Genomic DNA, 22,017 nt, shown 5'->3' on the forward strand with positions numbered 1-22,017 from the left:
TCACCTGTGTTCATTTATTATCTCATAAGTACCCTGGTTTAGTTCTTGTATAAGTTCTCTCTGTTCTGTTTTGTTCAGTCTTTGTCAGGTCACGTTTGTATTTATGTGTGTTCCCCTGCCCTTTTGGATTATCTCTTGTGTGGATTATTGTGATTAAACTTTGTGTTGGAATATATTCATCTTCATCAAGCCTTCTTTGTCAACACACCGTGACAGATACACTGTCCTTTACTTAAAAGTCTGGAGTAAGATTTTAAAGTTTTTTTTTTTTTTTTAAAGAAATTAACTTTTATTTAGCAGTTACACTTTAAATTGATTAGTGACCATATGAAAATTTACAATATTAGAAATATTTATATTTCAAATAAATGCTGTTCACTGAACTTCTATTCATTTAAAAAAAAAAAAAAAAAAAAAAAAAAAAAAAAAAAACCTTCAAAATCATCTCAAACCTGTCTGGTTGTGTAAATTTTTATCAGTTTATGCATTCCCTGGGATTTAAACTCATACCCTTTATGTTGCTAGCACCATGCTCTACCCCTTGAGCTATGGGAATTGCATCATAAAAACGGTCTATTCTTATCATATTGTAAATTGGACATATTTATGATATCATGGTTATAGTGTATTAAAAAAACAATTAGAATAGAGCAGTGATTAAAAATAATGTAGATAGAATAACTCAAGATGATTTGGTCTGGCAAGAATTTAATGTAAATTAAGATTCTGTTGAAATCTCAGGCTTCTGCATCTGCACACTTCGACGTCTGAGAAGTTTGTGACAGATATCTTCTAAAACTCTGAAGACGACCTGATCAAAAATAAATAAATCTTCATTTGTTATCCATGTAATCTCAGTGTGGTCTAGGGGACGCACCTGAAATATGACATGTGAAGTGTATATTGTAGTGCTTCTTATGTGTACTGCATATTGCAGTTTAACAGGTGATTTCCACCAACTATTAGAGTTACAACAAAAACTAAGAGCTTTCAGTCACATGATCAGAGGATCTTTATTTAGAGCACTCCTGTCTGTATAGCTCTCTCTTTCTCTCTCTCCTGCTCTTTAATTTGAGCATGTGCAGTAACAGCCATACAATCAATTGCTGAGCTTTACTTTTATCTGCAGCATACAGGACATTATAAAAGACACATGAATTAGAGCACACACTTTAACACTGACTGGTTCTTACCCCTTCTGTGGTTCCTGTGATAACGTGAAGACCATCATATGTGGATTTGATGTACATTCCCTAAAGATATAAAAGACACAGGAAGAAATGAATAGACTCTAATGAATAATCTCCTCATCTCTTCCTCTTTCTGTCTCATGCACACATTGAAGAACACTTCAAAATGCTTTTAGTCTATTAATGTATATATAGAGAAATTAAATTGCTTTTAATAAAAGAGATTTTGTAACACAAGCAAGCATGCATTCACACACGTTCGCTGATTAGAACAAAGATCAGTGTTGGGGAAGTGTCTCTGAAACTGAAACAAAGATGCACAAGCTGCTTATAATTACAACTAAATCAACTAACTAAAATCAAGCTACACTGCTAACAAAAGGTTACCTTTATATAACCATTCAAAAGTTTGGGGTTATTATTATTATTATTATTTTCACCAAGGCTGCATTTATTTAATTAAAAATGCAGTAAAAACATTTATTTTATTTTATTTTATTTTATTTTATTTTATTTTAATTATTTTTTTTTTTTTTGATGGCAAGCTGAATTTTCAGGAGCCAATACTCCTAATCATTCTAATATGTTGATTTGGTTCTCAAGAAACATTACTTCTCAACAAAAATTTTTTTGTGGAGATGATTATTTTCATAAGAAATATTAATTATAAAAAAAATTTATTTTTAGTATGTATATTTTTGTACAATGATGTCTTAACTGTCACTTTTGATCAATTTAATGCATCCTTGCTTCACAAAAATATTAATTTATTTATAATAAATCTTACTGACCCCAACCTTTTGAAATGAAAATATATATATATTAGTTATTTGTTATTATATATTAAATAATTAACTGTATTTAATGTTAATAAATTATCAGATAAATTGTTTCATTTTTACAATCAAATAAGTATTCATCAATCACAATTAAGACAGTATTAACATGGAGAGATATATTTAGATTTTCTTTTAGTTTATTAAATAAAATTAAAAACATAATGATAAATAGCAGTGATTAGCTCAATGGTCAGTAGTACAGCATAATTGTGTGTGATCTTACCAGACCCTCTGTAGGTTTAATATTAGCCAGTTGAACCACCTCCAGATGTGCCGACTGGGAGACCAGGGGGTCTGACGACAGTGAGATGATGTGGTCACATACTCCAGACAATGTCTTACACTAGTGAGAGAATATAAATTATTTTCTTCATAGATATGCTGCACTGGGCGAACATTTATTAGATATCACCCAGCCTCATAGATATGATCAAATTTAGGTTTAATGTCCCGTGACCACAGAATGCATCTTTAGCTGAAGTCAATATTCAGCTTTTGTGGGGCACAGTTTTAATAAACAGGTGCAGTTCTGAAGCCATTTCCGTTGGGAAGCACTTTGTTATGCCTAAAAAGACTAAAGCTATGGGTTGGTCAGGTATAACTATGGTGATAAATTGGTTTGGAAAATGTGCTGTATTAACTGGCACGAAGTTGGGTTGCATAAAGTTTTCAAAAGAGTTCATTCAAGTTATATATTTTTTTCTTCCCCATGTGCTCATCAGTCTTCCCTATACTCTCACCCTTTTTCGTTCATTTTCTCAACAGCGTTATATCAAACTCAGCAATTATGATCAGATTTCACCTCTCTAGGATATTGGTGTAGTTCACTCAAGGTGAAGGAGCTGGGAATCGATGTTGTTTCATTTCCTGTTAACCACTGCACTATTCCTCTGGTCTCCACTTTTCTCTCAACAAGCGTTTTACTGGCATGACTATAAAGTTACTGACTATAAACTTACAAAATTGTTGAGGCATTCAAGAAACTTTTCAAAAATAGTAAGAAAGAAGCCAACAGTGCTAAGAAAACTACAACACATAACTGGAAGAAAATATCTATCTACTCACAACACAAAACACTTGTCTATCTATCCAGTTACCCACCCACCTAGTAAGAAAACATTACAACATAGGTTTATCTACAGTATGTACAGTAGCAACACTATTGTCATATTACTGCTCTTGAAGCATTTAAAATTTTACATTGTATATCATAATACGTGGCATTTTTCACTTTGCTACTGGATTTGCAAAACGTGCACTGGATTTCTCTGCTTAGCATGACTGCAGTTATATTGCGATTTGTATTTGCTTTTTATGGTTCTGTAGCACTTTAATTCACTTTGTTTTATGGTTTCATCTCTTTCTCTGCTTCTGCTTTCATCTGGTGTCATTGGTGTGTTTGTTTCTCCTCCTACAGTCAGTAGCTGAGGTGGGGGGTGGTGCTGGGGAATGAAATATGCTGCTAGCAGGCGCAATGTGTAGGTATTTATAGCTGTGGGACTCAGTGAGAATGACAGCTGTGCCCAGCCCAGCAGTCTGTGGCGACAACAGGACCTGCCACACACACTGCTGTGTGCTAGTGTGCATGAGACAGGAATCTCACAAAGAGCCTAGCTGTGGGTCTGCTGTGACTGCAAAGGGGAACTTCACCTCAGGGCTAAAACTAGTAAAATACATGTTCACAAAATGATTCCCTAAGGATGCAAAGATTTTCTAAATCCCTCAACTAAGTTGTCAGTTTGAGAATAAAAATTTAAATATGTGGGAACATTTGAAATATATATATGGTACTAAAGCTTACACTGAGGCGGTACCTTTTCAAAAGGTACATATTTGAACCTTAAGGGTTAGATTCTTTGGGGCCGAAAATGCAGGCACTACTAAATGATGACTCAAAACAGTCAGTTTGTTAAATGGTTCATTGAAATGAACATTTAAAATGTCTATTCACATCACTGTGTGGTCATAAAATCAGTCAGGAGTTAAAATTTTGTCTACCACAGAGAAATAACAACAGGCAGAGAGAGTATGTGTATGAGCATCCTCACGGTATTTCCTGTAAATGAAGAAATGAGGGCAGAGCTCCGAGGAGAAACATTAGAGCTCATTATCAGCATCATATTGCAGCGTAAACTAGAAGAGAAACACTTACCACATGGAGGATCTTATTTTCGGTTTCATAGACGGTGCAGTCCTGCGAAGAGGAAAGAGTAAGATATTACTGTCATTTTAAACAGTTTAGGCCTCTCACGTACACACTCACCCACACAGAGTGCTTGAGAAAACATTTACTGAGCAAAGTATCACTGCAGATGAGATAATCTACCAAACAGCTGGGTCACTGTGTTCAGAAATGTCTCTCTCTCTCAGATGCTGATCTAATATAGGAAAGGTTGAACAGAGGAGAGCCCCGGGCTCAATTTAACATTCAGGCTCTGATGGAGACATTTCAAGGAGCTCCTGAGGTTCCTGCTGGGGGCCGGGACTGCTGTGAAAGTTCATGGAGAAATAGCAAACCTGCAGTGTGACTGTGTTTGTGCTGGTGTCATATACAATAAGACTTACATGGACTGTATACATACACGCTAAAAAACATAAAGGAAACTTCTATGGTTATTTGCTTGTCCATTGGTCACAAACATCAGTTTTATCAAGTACATTGATAACCATTACTATCAAAATCTGACACTGGATGTGTACACTGGGAGCAGCTGATGGAATGAGGTGTTTTCCATGCTGCAAGTTTTGAGGTTGTATGTTCAGAATATTCCCTAATAATGACACTGTATTTTTATTTTCTTTTTTAGAAATAAATATTTTTATTCAGCAAGGATGCATTCAATTGATTAAAGTGACAGTTAAGACATACACAGCATTACAAAAGATTTCTATTTAAAATGAATGCTGTTCTTTAGAAATTTCCATTGTAATACAGTATATTACGTTTTACACAACGGTTTTCAACATTGTTGATAAAAAATGTTTTATGAGCAGCAAATTAGCATATTAGAATGATTTCTGAAGGATCATGTGACACTGAAGACTGAAGTAATTATGCTGAAAATCCAGCTTTGCCATCACAGGAATAAATTACATTTATTACAATATATATATTGCATAATTATATCAATAGAAAACACTTATTTTAAATAGTTTTTACTGTATTTTTCATCAAATAAATGCAGCCTTGGTTAGCATAAGAGGCTTTTTCCAAAAACATTAGCAATTTTACGTTAATTATTTATGTAATGTTTGTTATAACTGTTATTACTACAACTGTTATAATAGCATATAAATATGATTAGGAATAAAGATCAAATTATCAGCACATTTTGATGTAATGCAATACACAATTTAAATATTTTAAATACATATAAAATAAAATACATATGTAATTGTTATAGAGAAATGAAATCAATAAATCCTTTTATTTTAATAATATGAAGAAAATAATCTTTGACTTAAGGCACAATGCAATTTGCAACAGTAGCTGATTATTACTGAAGTGACATTTGAACTTTTTACTGAATAAGGCATAATTTAGTGCTGTTGTGAAGCAGGTTTTTCTTGTGGGAGCCAAGAAAGTCAATTAATATTCTTAGCAGTCCTGTAATATTTCATAAATAGTCAATGTATCATATACATCAACCAACGAATATGGTATAGTTTTCTATTCATGGAACAAATGGCTTTATCATTCGAAAAAAAAAAGACATTGTGAGGACAGACAAACAAGATCATAAACACTTGTTTCATGTATACAGATGAATTGAGCATTTATGAAATATTAAAGAAAATGAATTGAAGAAACCAATCTCAATCACCATGGCAACACCCACTCTGCTTCCTGTATTCATCACTGATACCCAAACCTAACAATGTCCAGTAGGAGGACATGATTCTCTTTTTCTTTGGTCATTGAAACTATCTCCATTTCTGCAGCATCTTACCAAGAAAGCCTATTTTCTGTCATAGTCTTTAGTGCTCTCAGCAGCACCTCTTATCTTTCATCACAATAAAGTAATAACCAGCCCTCACACCTGAGACACAGCAAAGGCCTTGAGAGAGAGAGAGAGAGAGAGAGAGAGAGAGAGAAAGAAAAGAGTGTCCCCAGCAAATTAAACCGCATTGCTTTACTTCCCTTCTGAGCACCCCTGAGCATCTCTGTACCTATTCTCCAGTACTGTCACTCAAGCCATGGATCATCATACAGGACGCGTATGTGTGTGTGTGTGTGTGTGTGCGACTGGAGGCAACACATGCATTCTCATGCTACCCTATGGTGTTTAAAGTTCACACAAAAAATGAAATTCTGTCATGATTTATTCACCCTCACGTTGTTCCAACGCCAAATGACTTCAGTCTTTTACACAAAAGAATAGTTCTGATGAAAATGGACAAGGGACTGGAGCTGTACAGCTTTAAAATCACAATAAAATGGTCATAAAAATGGTTATTTTTGTTACTGTATAGTCGTTTTAAAATATAATAATATTTCACAATATTACTGTTTTACTGTTGTTGTTGTTTTTTTTTATCAAATAAATGCAGCCTTGGTTGGCATAAGATACTTTTTTTTTAAACGTTGTGAATAAATCATTCAGACTGTCTTTGTAAATTGGATCAAATTATTAATTGAAAAGATCTGAATCAAAATAAATTATTCACAAATCAAACATTGCTAAACATTCCAAAGAGAACTCTGTGGATGAATTAAGATTCAGATTTTGGACTGTTTAACACAAACCCATCGTATCACTTTGAAAGACTTGGAATATATGTGCACAAGTCATGTGGACACTTCTTTGGTGCTTTTAAGGTGTTTTTTTTCCCATCATTTTGAAGCTTGGAGCACCCACAGACCTTGTTCAATGCCACTGTATTGAAAAAAGCCATGTTCCACAGAAGAAAGTACGTTTGGAACAGCATGAGGAGCAAATTAATGAGAAATTTGTATTTTTGGACGCAATATTACTTTAAATTATAAGCAAACACCACACTGAGCCAAACAATGAGAGAGACACACACAAACACACCCAAACTAAGGATAGAGGTGATAGTGATGCCAGCAGGCGGTGCTCTTCCATACAGTCTATGTAAGTTACAATGCAATAGTATAGTAATGGGGACTGTGGACATTGTAGCTTGTTTAGATGTTTGACTAGAGGCCAGTGATAGAATATCAGCGACCATCATGGTCAAGTGCCCTGGCGGAGAAATCAGATGGTCAAGCAGGTTTTTGGAACATGCTAGGCTAGTATAATATTGTCTACCAACTCAGTCAGGTCCCATCCAGCTGGTAGTCCATCTGGTCAGCTAAACCAATTTGGATTATCTTGGATCAGTTAATTAACAACTTGGATCAGGTAGAAAACAGCTAAAAACACACCTGCCAATTTAATTTTTGAGGGAAAATAGTGTGAAAAAATAAGAGGGAAAGGAATCCGACCATTTCGACCTAATCTCACAAGGGCCGATTTGGGGAAAAGTACCCCTGCTGGTCCTAAGCACTACTATACTATTTGCAGTAGTTAAGATTAGACCCAGATCTCTGGCTTCAATGCTGTAATCTGTCCTGGATTAAGAGAGAGTTTGTGCGCAGCGTTCAGGCTGAGCTGGCTGTGACAGACTCATCCATTTAATGCTGCTCTTACTGGCCATGATCTTCTGACCCTACCAGAAATAATCTGCTGTGTACACAAACACACACACGCGCATTACTGCAGGGGCCTTGAATCCTCCTCCTTTTTCATATTTCTCTTTTGTCTGACAGCTGTTTCACACTGATCATGTTTCCCTCCTTGCTTTGCTCTAAAGGACTGCATTACCCACAATGCACAACGCCTCAGTAGCGAATGAGCTGTAGTTCTTAACATCCTAAGAGTGCATTCTAAAACATTCTAGAGCCTTTTTAAAACATGTAAAAGAATGAGCAGATGTGTGTGAAAGAGGTTTAAATAACATTTCATATAAATATCTTAAACATGCACTCAGTAATTTTTCGTCATTAAAAATATGTAAAAGAAATTTGGTGCATCTGGTGTCAATGTAAAGGCCAAGAACACTTAGATTAAGGGATTTAAAAGTTTGGAGTCTGTAAGAATTATTATTATTATTATTATTATTTATTATTATTTTATTTTTTTTGAAGCATCATGTGACACTGAAGACAATTCTTAAAAATGTTGTTTTAATCAGAAGTGTCCATTTCAATGTGTTTGTTGCATCTCATACAAGACTGTCAAAGTGTTTGATCTAGTTGGTTTAAATGGTGAATGTCATTACCTGCTGTACTATGGTAGTGAGTTCCAAGCACAGCTGAATCACGTTGTTCCTGGTCACGGAATAATCTGTAACAGCAGCAAATGGTGACCTGCAAAAGAAGTAACACCTGAAATTAACCATTAGATTATTCTTACAGCCAGACCCACAAGATGCGCAACTTGAGTGTGTTTACAAATTGTATGTATCTATTGGTGTGTGCTATGGTATGTGTTATCCCTGTTGACCGTCAATTTACTCCAGACCCAGTTTTTTTTTTCTTTTGATTTGAGTGGTGAATTTGGTTTGTGTGTTTTGTGTTTGTGTTGTGTTTTTTAAGGGCTGTAGGAACATTGGTTCATCGTTTCCATCCTGTCTCTAAATATTCCTCTAAGACCGCTGGGAACATCAACTGACGCACGCCCAGAAGCCCCTCACAATTTAAGAAACTCTAACATTCTTTCACCGCTGGGCTAAAAATCATTCATTCAGAGATCTCACAAGCACTTTTATACCACCCGAACACACTAAACTCGCTTTCCTAAACAGGATTTGGGATGTGGCTCTCGGCGAATACCAAATCTCCCTTTGCTTAACTCCCAAATATCACTTTGCAATACTGTAGATAAGTACGCCGTCAGTGCCTGACCCCGGTTCAAGGACACCTGCTAGCAAGCATGGACGCAGTGGTCAGAGATTTCACGAGAACGGTCTGAAAAAAGACCTGAGGGGAGGGAAAAAGTGAGAGGTAGAAAAGACAAAATGTGAGATAGAGACAAGGAAAAGATAGCGACAATTTTATATATTTTTTTAAATTAGAAAAAGTTCAATTCCAAGTCATCTGAGCTAGACTGAGAGACGCTGAAATCTATGCAGGCTGACAGGAAATCCTTCAGTTGGGTAAAAAAGTCCACTACCATCTCCTCAAGGCAAGGCCTTAAAGTTTTACCTCATCCTGCTCCAGTTTTTTAATCAGTGCATGAGAGTCTGGGAGCTGGTGTGTGCTTGTAATTGCTTATGTGCTGCTGTCTATCTTCATTTCAAAGATCCCTTTACACTCAGAGAGAGGATCCGAATACTTTCATCTCCCATCTGTGCAAATCAATGAAAACGCATTAGCACTATTAAAGGAGACATATGATGCGATTTCTCAAGTTTTCCTTTCTCTTTGGAGTTTTACAAGCATAGATAAGATCCCTAAAGTTGCAAAGACTAAAGTCTCAAACCCAAAGAGATATTCTTTATAAAAGTTAAGATTCGACCACCCCCTTCTAAAACAGCTTGTTTAAACAAGTCTCCACATGTCTACGTCACTGTGTGGGAAGATTTGCATAACACCGTCCATATGTTCATGCAAAGAAAGAAGGCGTAACTTTGATTCTCGCAGTAGTATTGTTGCTGCCTCTGCCTTGTCGTGGAGACGCTGTGTGTTTCGGTGTGAAAGCGAAACTAATTTGTTCTGCCATCCAAAAGAGGACAGGACTAGAATCAGTGGTTAAATTGTATTTACAACACTGTTCCACAACAGTTCAACCCAAAGATTCAGATGTGTTCAGCGCATTTTACAGAGGACCTGGGAAAGCATCCTACAATGCCTTCTACACACAAAAGCTGTTTCTATAAAGTGGTGCAGTTCCAACTTTGCAAGGACAGTCTGGCACTTCTGACTCACAGCCTGTAAGTACGTTTTCATATTAAAAGAATTGGCCACTGATGATTCAAACATGAGTTTTGAGCAGTTTAGAGTAGCGCTTGTTGTTTGTCATTTCTCCGTTCACAACATGGTTTTATGTTTACGTGGCGTGATATGCAACGCAACACATAAAAACAGTATAAGTCATTATGATCAGTAATTATGTCCCCACTGGATGCAACAAATGCCTCGTTTGTAATGGGTTTTATTGGTTTAGTGTCGTCGCGCCAGGATACGGCATTACAGTATGGTACGTGGCATAACATGTCCGTCACACACTCACGCATTTGGCCAATCACAATGCACTGGATAGCTAGCCAATCAGCGTACACCTCGCTTTTCAGACCGATGAGCTTTGTAAAAATGTACGTGTTTTAGAAAGGTGGGTGTATTGAGGAGAAACAATAATGTACAGTATGTGGAAAATGTGTGTTTTTTTAACCTTAAACTGCATAAACACATTGCATTACACCAAATACACGTCATATGACCCCTTTAATGTCAGGCCATTTAGATCTATGCATTTGGCAGATGCTATTATCTAATGTGACTTACATTGCATTCAAGGTATACATTTAAGCAGTTCACAGATTCCCTCAGAATCAAACCAATGACCTTGGTGTCACTAGTGCCATGCTCTACTGTTTGAGTGTCAGGAACCTTTATCCAAGTAAGAATAATCACACCATTACAAGTTAATCTATTGGCAACTAGTGGTGCACCATTCAAGAAACTGACGGTTTAACAGTTATTGGACAATACCGATCCAATCTTTCGATATATTTTATATATTAATATAATTATAGTGTATTTATATCTTAGACATGTTTATATTATATATAAAATATAATTATAATGTATTTTTTTTTTTTCTGAACCCCCATCACACTTTTTCAAACAGTTTCTGCCAATCTCATGTTAATCTTAAATACCTATAGAGTAGTATAACATCCTTCATATCTCAGAAGAGGCTTTAGTTTTATCAGATTTATAAAAGACAGATACAGCTGTACTGCTTCTCTCTGAAAACAGTCGAGCTCCTGGAGGCGAGCCGTGGGTGGGGCTAAAGAGTCACAAGCACACTGTAAAAAAGCCAACTAACAAAAAGTCCTCCCAGTAAACATAAAACAGTAAATTGAACTAAGATATTTTGATTGGAAGGGTTCATGCATGATAAATAGATTCAACAAATTTGTTCCTTAAATGTTAAAAACATGCAATGTTTTCTTGATCTTACTAAGAAGTTTTAGTTTGTGGCCTAGGGGAAGTTGTGGCCTAGTGGTTAGAGAGTTTGATTCCTAACCCTAAGGATGTGGGTTTGAGTCTCGGGCCGGCAATACCCCGACTGAGGTGCCCTTGAGCAAGACACCGAAACCCCAACTGCTCCCCGGGCACCGCAGCATAAATGGCTGCCCACTGCTCCGGGTGTGTGTTCACTGCTGTGTGTGTGCACTTGAATGCATGCACACTTTGAGACTTTATCTATGGGAGTTTCCAAAAGTTGATGCTAGGGAAAGTGAAAGTGACGTAATGCAGTTCCATACTCTGAATTTGTGTTCTGCATTTAACACCATCTAAGTGCACACACAGCAGTGATTAGTGAAAAAGCACACACCCCGTGAACACACACCCGGAGCAGTGGGCAGCCATTTTTCCTGCATGCCCGCAGGAATGCCACAAATTTTAAATGGAAAAAAGGCATTATCAGTGTATAGTTGCCTGAATTATCAACAGTCAATATGGCTTATACTCTGACTATGATATTATGCCTCTTAATGTAATTGAAAGAACCTCCTCTGCATTCCAATAAGCCCCTCCCACCTGGAGTGCCACCCACAGTGAATGAGAAAGAGGGAAAGCCCACCACAAACCCAACAGAAGCAGCCAGGTACCATTAAAATGATGATAACAGACTTGGCAAGTGGCAGAGGAGAGCCAGTGACAGCCTGGATGGATATCAACCAATAACACTTAAGGGACCAAGAATCTCAAGTAAGTCATAATGTCTCTTGGCTTCCGATCCATTCACCTGCGCTAGTGTAACTCCATTCCTCCCTCTCTCTCAGAGTTCCTTCTGTTCTTCCACTATGTCTGCAGGGGAGACGACAGTTCTACTGGGAACTCTTTTGGCAGAGAAGAGAGGCTGGGGAGCGTAATTAGGCCAGCATTAATGAACGAAGGGAACAAGGCACACCCCCTCCCAATCGGTGGCCTTGTTCCTACAGTGTACGATCCTGATTATGGACACTGAAACTCAGAAACCTCCCTAACCCAAATACTGACTGGCTATAAGTTCATCTTAGTCAGCAAGCTGATGTGGATCCTCTCAGTTTGATCCCAATCCCGAATGTGCCAATGTGAACTGTGTGTGATATGGACCGCTCTCAGGTCCAGGATCAGAGAGCGGGGTGGCGGGTACCCGGGCACAGCAATAGAGAGATAGCGTACTCAGCAGGGTGAAGCTGAGAGGATATCAAATGCCGTCTGATGGAAAGGGTCCTACTGTGCAGTACTGTCCCAGTCCAGAGCTTTAAGCCAGGCTCAGTACCAGAGGGAGCTGGACCAAATCAAGTAGCTGGGTGCCAAATGAATCATTCAGCACAAACCACTCGCCTGATTTACCTTCATTTCTAAATGAAAAGTAGAAATACTGCAGGACTACAGTCTATAACTTAAGTGTTTCTTTTGAGGTGTTTAATACTGACAGTAATTTGCATCAACAAGATGACTGGAAGCAATTAATTTGCAATGGGAGCTGGAGAAATTTCTAGTAAATAAGAAGTGATGCAGTACAACGACAACAAATTTGTGAACTCTCTGCTTTAACACGCTACTAACTGTTCTTACTGATGCTTTCAAGTCTATAAAATAATCTTTGCTAATTTGACAAAATCACCTTTATGTTACCCAGCTAGACAACATTATCTTGGTGACAAATCAGCAGAATTGTAACAATCTGCAATATATGATAGAAAAGTGAGTGGGAGGCTTTTTGAGTCAAAAAGGTTGAGAAACACTTGAGACAAAATCAATGGATGTGAAATTTTCAGTGAAAATTTTCACAGATTTTTCCTCACAATCAGCACCAAAAAACTGCACAGATACCATGTTGACCTGCTTTATGAGAAGAATATAAAACCGCTGGACAGAAATGTTCCATTTCTCACTTTCCTCACGTATCGATCTCTCTGAAACACTGCTCATCAATACATCATAAAGAAATCACAATCCAAAGACAACCGTTCATGAACAGAAGCCATGTGGTTAAAACCTTGAACCGAAAGAGGCCGAGTTACTAAGAGAGAAAGAGTCTGAGTTATACAAGACCTCTTCACTCATCACTGTACCTGATTGCTGAGGGGAGGAACTCAAATCAACATGATTGAATTTGAACAGACAAAAGCTGACCTCACACACACTACACAAGAAACCCCAAGTCTGTAATTTCTGCCTGCCCTGTCACACAAAGTGTCACTCTAAGGGTCCGTCTCCCTCCTTGTTTCCTCGCTCCTCCGTCCTTCATCCTCTGACCTGGAAACTGATCGAGCTCAGCCATCTTGTAGGACATCTCAATTCTCTAATTGCACCGCGAGGAGGCGAGGATCGAGGCGTGAGGAGGCTTTCTGAGGAGTCATGATCGAGGAAGTGTTTTATCGACTAAACGTAACGCACATATAAATTCTCCTCCCCCTTCACATCTGGACCAATTACTAACTATGGCAGAAAATACAAACCCACATAAATGTGAGTATTAAGCATGAAGTTATTGTAAATTTGGGTTATGTTTTGACAGTGCCTTTAATTTCGATGTATAACATACTTTTCAGCACAGTTTTAATTAAATTTTTTACGTCTCTTGATTTGAAAGGCTTACTGCTTTAAATTTTTAAATGAATGCCTCTTATATTGGTTAACAGGGACTAGAGAATGACTTTAATGTAGGACAGTTGCAGAATTATATCAAAGCACAAGAAAATTAACAAACTGTAATACTACAGAACAAATAAAAAGCAGTTAATAACTGGAAATAATTCATTGTTAATAATAACAACTGGTAATATATAAAAAATATATGGACAAATGTGGTATTTTGTGGAGACTGAAACTATTACAATATAAATAATTATCTCTATTGTTCAAGAATCCCGACGTGCAAGCTACATCCAGCGGTGTAGAGTCATCATTAATTGACAACACTTTGAAGTGATGCTAAAGGGAGCGAGGATATGTCATTCCACTTGATTCAATTCCTCCATCCTTGCGGAAAGGAAGCGAGGAAAGGAAATGAGGATGCACAAATAAGAATTGAGAAGCACCCTAATTCTCAGTGCCATCCCTTGACTGGAAGAAAACCATGCATGACATGATTTAAACAAACAGGAAATGTTCCTGGATCAACACCCTCTGCTGTTCCTGGAATAACACTCCAGGAATCACAGCCATATCTCTGAACCCAAACACCCAAAATCAACGGCCCGGGAAGGAACAACAAAGGATGCTGATGAAGGAATACATCTTTGATCCATAAAACCAAGACTAAGTTTGGGGTGAGTAAGACTTATATTTTTGAAAATGAAAGGCTGCATTTATTTGATCAAAAATACAGTAAAACAGTAAAATTATGAAATAACAGCTTTCATTAACAGCTTTCTATTTGAATATATTTTTTAAAATGTAATTTATCTCTGTGATGATAAAGCTGAATTTTCAGCATCATTACTCCAGTCTTCAGTGTCACATGATCCTTCAGAATTCATTCTAATGTGCTGACTTGCTGCTCACAAAACATTTATTATAATGAATGTTGAAAACGTTGTGCTGCTTAATAGTTTTGTGGAAAACTGTATACATTTCTTTTCAAGATTTTTTGATTAATATAAAGTTCAAAAGAACAGCAATATTTGAAATATAACTTTTTTGTAACGTTTACTGTCACTTTTGATCAATTTAATGCCTCTTAGTTGAATATCTTATTATACTGTATTATGACCCCAAACTTTTGATCAGTATCCAAGTGAAATATCTGATTACTCAAATATATAAATTATATATAATATATATATAAATTATATATATTATATATAAATTAATCGCTTAATAACAGTTATTCTAGATAGCTGCAGTTCTAGATTTATCACTATCAAGTCATCAGAAATCTCAGTCAGTTGTTCACGTCACAAAATCATTCATCTGACTATCAACAACGAAAGGTGACAAGACACTGGAGTTCACGATGAATTCGAATTAAATTCAATCAAATATCTGCTTGTTTATATTAAGTATGTATTAAATCATGTATTGATTTGGTGTGTATGCGGCTCTTAGCAGGACTAACCTATCCAGCCATGCCAGAAGGCTCTTAGCAGCAGCGATGAGGTCCACCACAGATGTGAGGAAATCGTTGGGCAGCTTACGGGTCGTCCGGCCGTCATAATGACCGCTGCGTCTGCGGCCCGTGATGAAGTTCTGCAGGTTTTTGGCAGAGGCATTGAGCTTGTGAGAGAGAGTTTTCAGGTTTTCAGTCTCCAGCCCGTAGTTCTGTCAAACAGAGATAAAGACAATGAAGTGTTTTAGTGAAGAAGAAAAAAACAACTGGTTGGCAAACAATTGCAGGAATGACTCAATCAGAATTGCTTTTCGTTTCCCCGCTGTTCTGACTCATTTTAGATTTAAAGTTCTCCTCTCTCTGTTTTCAATTTCAGTTTTACTGTGCTTTATTGGCATAACAGAAGTTGTACATTTGTAATTGTGCAAACTGTACAAGTAAAACTAGAAAAGGAAAGTTTATTTATGAAAGTTTATAAATTCTGAATGTTACTTGATAATAGTTTCTTCAGCCAGGCCTTAAATTTAAATTAATTTAATATAAATTTAACAGTTCATTTTAAATTGTAATGAATATTTTTAATAAAATATAAAATAAATATAATTTATAATTGTAATGGTTTATTTTTATATTATTTTAATTTAATTTTAAAAAGTTAAAATACCTAAAATATTTTAAAAGTTAATACCTATTAAAATAAAATAAAATAAAATAAAACATAAATTAGGTTAGGTTAGACTAAAGATTGTATATGATTTGTGTGGGTTTAAGTTTGGTTATATTTAGTAATGCAGAAAGAGGATCTCTCACTGGCAGAGAATCTCTCTCTCTCTAACTCACACTCTCAAAGAGCATTCAGAGATCCCAAATGAATATTCAGCACCTAGCAGAGAGAGAGAGAAAGAGTGAGCGCTTCATATGCAGAGGTGCGTTGAGTGGGTGGAGACAGAACATAAAGTTCAGGCTATGAATAATGCACTGAGAGTCGTGCTGCCAGCTGATAGGAGCTTACACACGCCACACTCCACGCTGAGATAACGCAATCAGCTCAGACAAATCTGCATATCTAAATCGGACAAAAAACATGTCAGAACAAAAGAGCCAAAGAGCACACTTTAGTTTCCACATACACATTGGCGTTTACTTCTATAGGCGTCTTTGGAGTATCTTAAAATCAAAATTGCTGATGTCTGTGTTTGTGTTAGAGAGGTCACAGCAGGTGCCTTTGGAAAAGAACCAAATTACCTTGTTCCTGCATAAAGAGTACTAATCAAGGAGCAGAGACTGATCAAACACAGCATCATGCAAACCATGAACTGCACGGTGACACGAAGGTAGAGGATCCAAATGCAGTAGTTTATTGAAGGGGTAATTTACAAACATAATCCAAAGGCAGGCAAAGGTCATAAACAAATAAGCAAATCAAAAATAATGACAGCGTAAGGGGCCAAGGAATTTGGCCCCTTAATTATATATATAGGGTGAGCTAACCATGCTAATGAGACACAGGTGCAAACAATAAGTGCTGATGAGACTGGGCAGAGGATTATGGGGAATGAAGTCCTTGTTAGAATGGCAGAAGTCTGGGATGGACAACCAGGGCACTCTAGCCGGTGATCGTGACACAAACCTGTCTACACGATAACAATGCAACCAGAGTTTTTAAAAATCCTCCCCCTGGCAGTTTTTTAAAAAATATTTGTTTTCAGTAACCTATGATTTATGTGTGGACGAACGGCCAAACCGCATAGAAAAAGCTGAGGTTTTAAAAATAACCGCGTTCGTGTAGACAGGGCCTAAAACATCCTGGATGTGGTCCGCAAGAGGTTGATTACCTTGACGCAGGTGGATGATTCTTACTGCTGGATCCGTAAGTCTTCTGTCATGAACTGCAATTTGACATGAAGATAGAGGATCCAAATCAGAGTATGTGAGCAGAGTGGAGCGGCAACAATTTCCGCACTCCAAGCATTCAATAATCACTCCGCTCCGGGTTCACCATTTCCCGCTCCTCACTCCACCGTTTAGAAACACCACTCCGCAGCTAAATTATTTCACTATGCTTGAAAAATCTAAGTTCTGTTCAGAAATTATATTAAATTAAAAATAAATGCATAATACTAGAAGAATAGTTTTACATGGTTTATTGGAACACTACAATTAGCCCAAGTCCATATTGAATGACTGCTTAACTTGCTTAGCTTACTTGTCTGTGCATCTTCTCTCTCTACTATGGCGAAGCTGAGGGTAGTTACTTCAAAAACAGAAAGAATATCCTGTAACTTTTGAGTTTTTCTTAATTCCTGAATGTATGCGCGCGATCTGTACATTATGTGCAAGCTTGTGTGCTCCGTCCGTGTGCAGCAGTGTAGCAGCACATTAGTTTCGAGCGGAGATTAACAAACTGTACAATTTACAATATGCTTTAACCCCCCACACTCGTCCCTAATTATGTTTAATGCATGAGTTGGCATTATTTGTGCTCGTGACGGAGCGGTAGCGGAGCGTTCTCGGAGTGAGTGAAAACCTCAACACTCCGACTTTCAAAAAATCCGCTCCTAACTCCAGGCAAAATCATGCCGCTCCACTCGGCTCACATACTCTGATCCAAATGCAGTAGTTTATTGAAGGGGTAATCCACAGGCCTAATCCAAATGTACGCAAAGGTCATGATACAAAACAACAACAGAGTAATCCAGAAAACAGGCAGAATAACAAGACGAGGAACCAACACACGGGAGAACCAGGATACAAGGTTTCGAATTGCAGTAATGACATATACAACACTTATGCAAAATATGCAAATAATGACCGTGAGAACTGGGCTTACAGTATATAGGGTGAGCTAACCATGCTAATGAGACACAGGTGCAAACAATAAGTGCTTATGAGACTGGGCAGATGATTATGGGGAATGAAGTCCTTAGAGTGGCAGATGTCTGGGATGGTGTGCCCTCTAGTGAACAACCAAGGCACTCCAGCTGGTGATCGTGACAATGCACATACATTCAAGAGCACAGACACACATTTGTTTTTCAATCCATTGACTTTTAACTCTAAACATAACCCTCACAGAAATCTTTTTGCATTATTAGAAGGTGATGCATGTAATTATTTTTGTAATCCATTGTGAATAAGCACAACAGCATATATTGTTACTATTAATAAAACAATTAATATATATACTGTATATTCACTCACAATATTTATGCAATTACATATCACATTATATGTGTGATTGTATTTCTATTGATAAATAGTAATGTTATATTATAGAATTTTAAATATAAAAAGTATACATACTGGGATATATATAATATAAAAATATACAAATCTTTTTCTAATCCTATGTGAATAAACACAACAGCATACATCATTACTATTAATAACATAACGAAAAAATATAATATTTTATAATTTATTATAGAATTTCACTGATAAATAATATTGTTATATAATTTTATATATACACATTTTATTTCTGATAGAAATAAAAATAACATTGAAATATAAAATTTTAATTTAATTTCTAAACTGTGTGTTGTGTGTGTGTGTGTGTGTGTGTGTGTGTGTGTGTGTTAGTTTGAAATACAAAAAATAACAACCATTTATGACTAATTGTTATTAATAAAAATTCTGTTTTTTAATTGATTAGCAAAAATTGTGTGTGTGTGTGTGTGTGTGTGTGTGTGTGTGTGTGTTGTGTGTGTGTGTGTGTGTGTGTGTGTTATTTTGTTATATAAATACAAAAAATAACAGTCACCATTTATGACTATTATTGTTATTATTATTCTTTTTATAAAGAGTTTCTCATAAGATATGTTAATTGATTAGCAAAAATGTATTTTTAAAAATCTACAAATAGAGAATCTGTGAGGGCTGTGTAGGGGCTGAAGATAGAAAATATCATTAATTCAGCATAAAACATCAGAAGTCAATGCAATGTGTGCACCATGATAAAAAAAAAGTTGTGTGTGTGTGTGTGTGTGTGTCTGAAATGTGCATCAATTTCAGTATCTCCTCTCACATCAGAAGGAGATCGATGAGAGTAATATGCTCCATCTCGTCTGAAGAACAAATCCATCACACACAAAGTACAAGTACAGGTAATAAACACATACCTGGAACACTAAACCGGGAGTGTACAACACACACAAACACACACACAGACTCACGAAAGATACATTAATCAGCTTGTGAGTGGAGGGAGATGGGGGGGGGGGGGGGGGCAGATAATGTGTGGGGGGGGGATGCTAAAAATCCTTCATGCTAATATGTTTAGAAGCTCTCTGCATGAATGCAGCAGATAACACACACCACAATGACAGAAAGATAAAACAATATGGAGGGGAAGAGTGAGAGAATGACAGCCTTTGCAAGTCTAGAGAGGCAGGAAACTAGAGAGTGGGCCGCTCTGCGTCTCTGAGGTCAATATGCTCAAACAATAAAGACTCAACAGTTCTCTGGCTCTCATCGATATTTGCATGCGAGTTTGTGTCTGTGATGGTTTCAAAGACACCTACCGGTGGGGAAACAAGACCTCAGTGAATTAATACCGTGCTCACAAGACAATGCCGCAGAATGCTTCATTGTTTACAGTGATGAAGTTTTCGATATGAATAAGAATGTTTGTGGCATTGTTCTTTGCTACACATATCTGGGGAAAATTACAATTCTGTCATCATTTACTCACTCTCTTGTTGTTTCAAACCTGCTTCGTCATATCTTGACCATTGTTATGTTAGTTTTAATTTGATACTATTACAGTTTTTATTAATATTTTGAATTTTTAGACTTTTATAATATATTTTCAGTTTAATTAAAATTTTTATTTTTTATTTTTTGGTAAATTGTTACATGCTTTTGTCATTTTTGATTTCATTCATACATTTTTCAGTTTTAGTAATCTTCTTAAACTTATTTTATTTATTTTAAACATATTTTTATTTTATTTTATTTAAATTAAAGAAAATGACTTTAATAGTTTTAGAAAGAACAATAAAAATACTGGCCTTGACGTGCCATATTCAGTTATCCACAAGTACAGCAGAAGCAGAGCATGTACAATTTGTTGATCAGTATTCGGCAACACTAACTTGACTAACATGACCAAAGTCAACACACAGATTCAAAATAGCGATTTATTTTCATCTTTCATGTAAAAAAGTTTAATTCTCATGTTCTAGCAAGTTTAAACCTGAAATTAAAAGCTGCAAAGACTTGAGTGTTAACAAATTTGGGATAGTTCACCCTAAAATGTAAATTCTACTGTCAATCATTTACAATTGTGTTGTTGGAAACATGTTTGACTTTTCCTTCTGTAGAATATAAAAAGATATTTTAAGAAATACAATATGGCTATTTTCTTCCGCACATGTCTACAGGCTGACATTCAGACACAGGCTGTATAACGTGAATGTCATCAGATCTGATTTGGGATCAGTGTTCAGAGCAGATAGAGAGCACAGCAAAGTCATCTATTTATGATTACCACTCTCCTAAATGTCAGCAGCACAGGCCAGTGGTTCACAGTCCCTCACAAAACCTCACACTCATTATAGCTGACCTTACGTTAACTCTACACTGAAATTCAATCTCAGGAAAAGACAACGAAAAACATCTCTCTTAGAAAGACAAGACAAGTTGAAGTGAAGATATAAAAAAAGAGCAAAACATTAAAAGGACAGGTTGAGGAGAGACTCAGGCTCACACAGACGTGATAAATATCATCCTGTCGTCTGTTCCCTCCCGTCATGATGCTGACATTCTGAAAGCATGGGTTGGTAAATACCTCAACTGAAAGATTCGAGAGAGAGGAAGAGGAGAAGAGAGAGAGAGAGAATTAGATGGAAAGCTAGTTATTAAATGCTAGATAATGTAAAAGGCTCAATCGGTGAAGAGCAAATTTCAGCTTAAATCCTTTTCCCATCTCCCACACTATCTGTACTCTTGGTACCTTTTTGAAAATCATTTTCTAGCCACGGAATGTCACCCAGTAATAAAAATTAGTCAAGACACACACACACACACACACACACACACACACACACACACACACAAAGCAGATACAGATTAAGGCCTCAGTAACAAACCCGCCTAGCAAAAAGCCACATTTACATACTGATTGAGTGAGTTTTGTTTTGAGAACAAATCTATGGAAATATTTCCCAGGAGAACAATATTATTATCTCATAAAATTGAGGCTGACTTTTAAGAGAACATGAAATGACATTTGCTAATTATTTCACCTCCATAAAGTGATGTTTTTCAAAGTCAAACAGAATATTGATTTGACTGGATTTCGCTCCAATATTCTTAGTTAATTTTTGCCTTATTTATTCATGTTTTTTAATACTTATACATATTATTTTCAAATGTTTAATATTATTATTTTTTAATTTTAAGTAATTAGATTTTTAAGATTTTCTTCTGAAAATAAAATTGAAAATTAAATACAGCCATTGTTTTTTTGTTTTTTTTTTTTTTTACATTTATTTATATTTTAAATGTTATTTTACATTTTAAAATATTATATTTTTTCCCTGATATATTATGTGAAATAAGACCTTGTGAATTAGGTCATTTTATAATTTATAATTATTTATAATATATATATATATATATATATATATATATATATATATATATATATATATATATATATATATATATATATATATATTTGTTCATATTATTTTAAATATTTAT

At 36.2% G+C, this 22,017-nt stretch overlaps 1 protein-coding gene across 13 annotated transcripts in view; it reads right to left on the reverse strand.

Annotated features, from left to right (window-relative positions):
- LOC109104264 (connector enhancer of kinase suppressor of ras 2-like) overlaps positions 1-22,017 on the reverse strand; it is an 81,385-nt gene that overhangs the window by 43,203 nt on the left and 16,165 nt on the right. For 8 of the 13 annotated variants that reach the window (XM_042714460.1, XM_042714459.1, XM_042714450.1 and 5 more), the window contains exons 3-7: positions 15,319-15,521; positions 8,315-8,420; positions 4,182-4,223; positions 2,253-2,372; positions 1,194-1,253 (exon numbers count right to left, since the gene is read on the reverse strand). In XM_042714460.1, the coding sequence (XP_042570394.1) occupies positions 1,194-1,253; positions 2,253-2,372; positions 4,182-4,223; positions 8,315-8,420; positions 15,319-15,521 (531 nt within the window). The remainder of the gene's footprint in view (positions 1-1,193; positions 1,254-2,252; positions 2,373-4,181; positions 4,224-8,314; positions 8,421-15,318; positions 15,522-22,017) is intronic. The other 5 variants (XM_042714458.1, XM_042714457.1, XM_042714452.1 and 2 more) reach the window with 1 other exon arrangement.

The sequence above is a fragment of the Cyprinus carpio genome, chromosome A24 (assembly GCF_018340385.1).
Source record: "Cyprinus carpio isolate SPL01 chromosome A24, ASM1834038v1, whole genome shotgun sequence".
NCBI classification, from domain to species: Eukaryota; Metazoa; Chordata; class Actinopteri; order Cypriniformes; family Cyprinidae; genus Cyprinus; species Cyprinus carpio.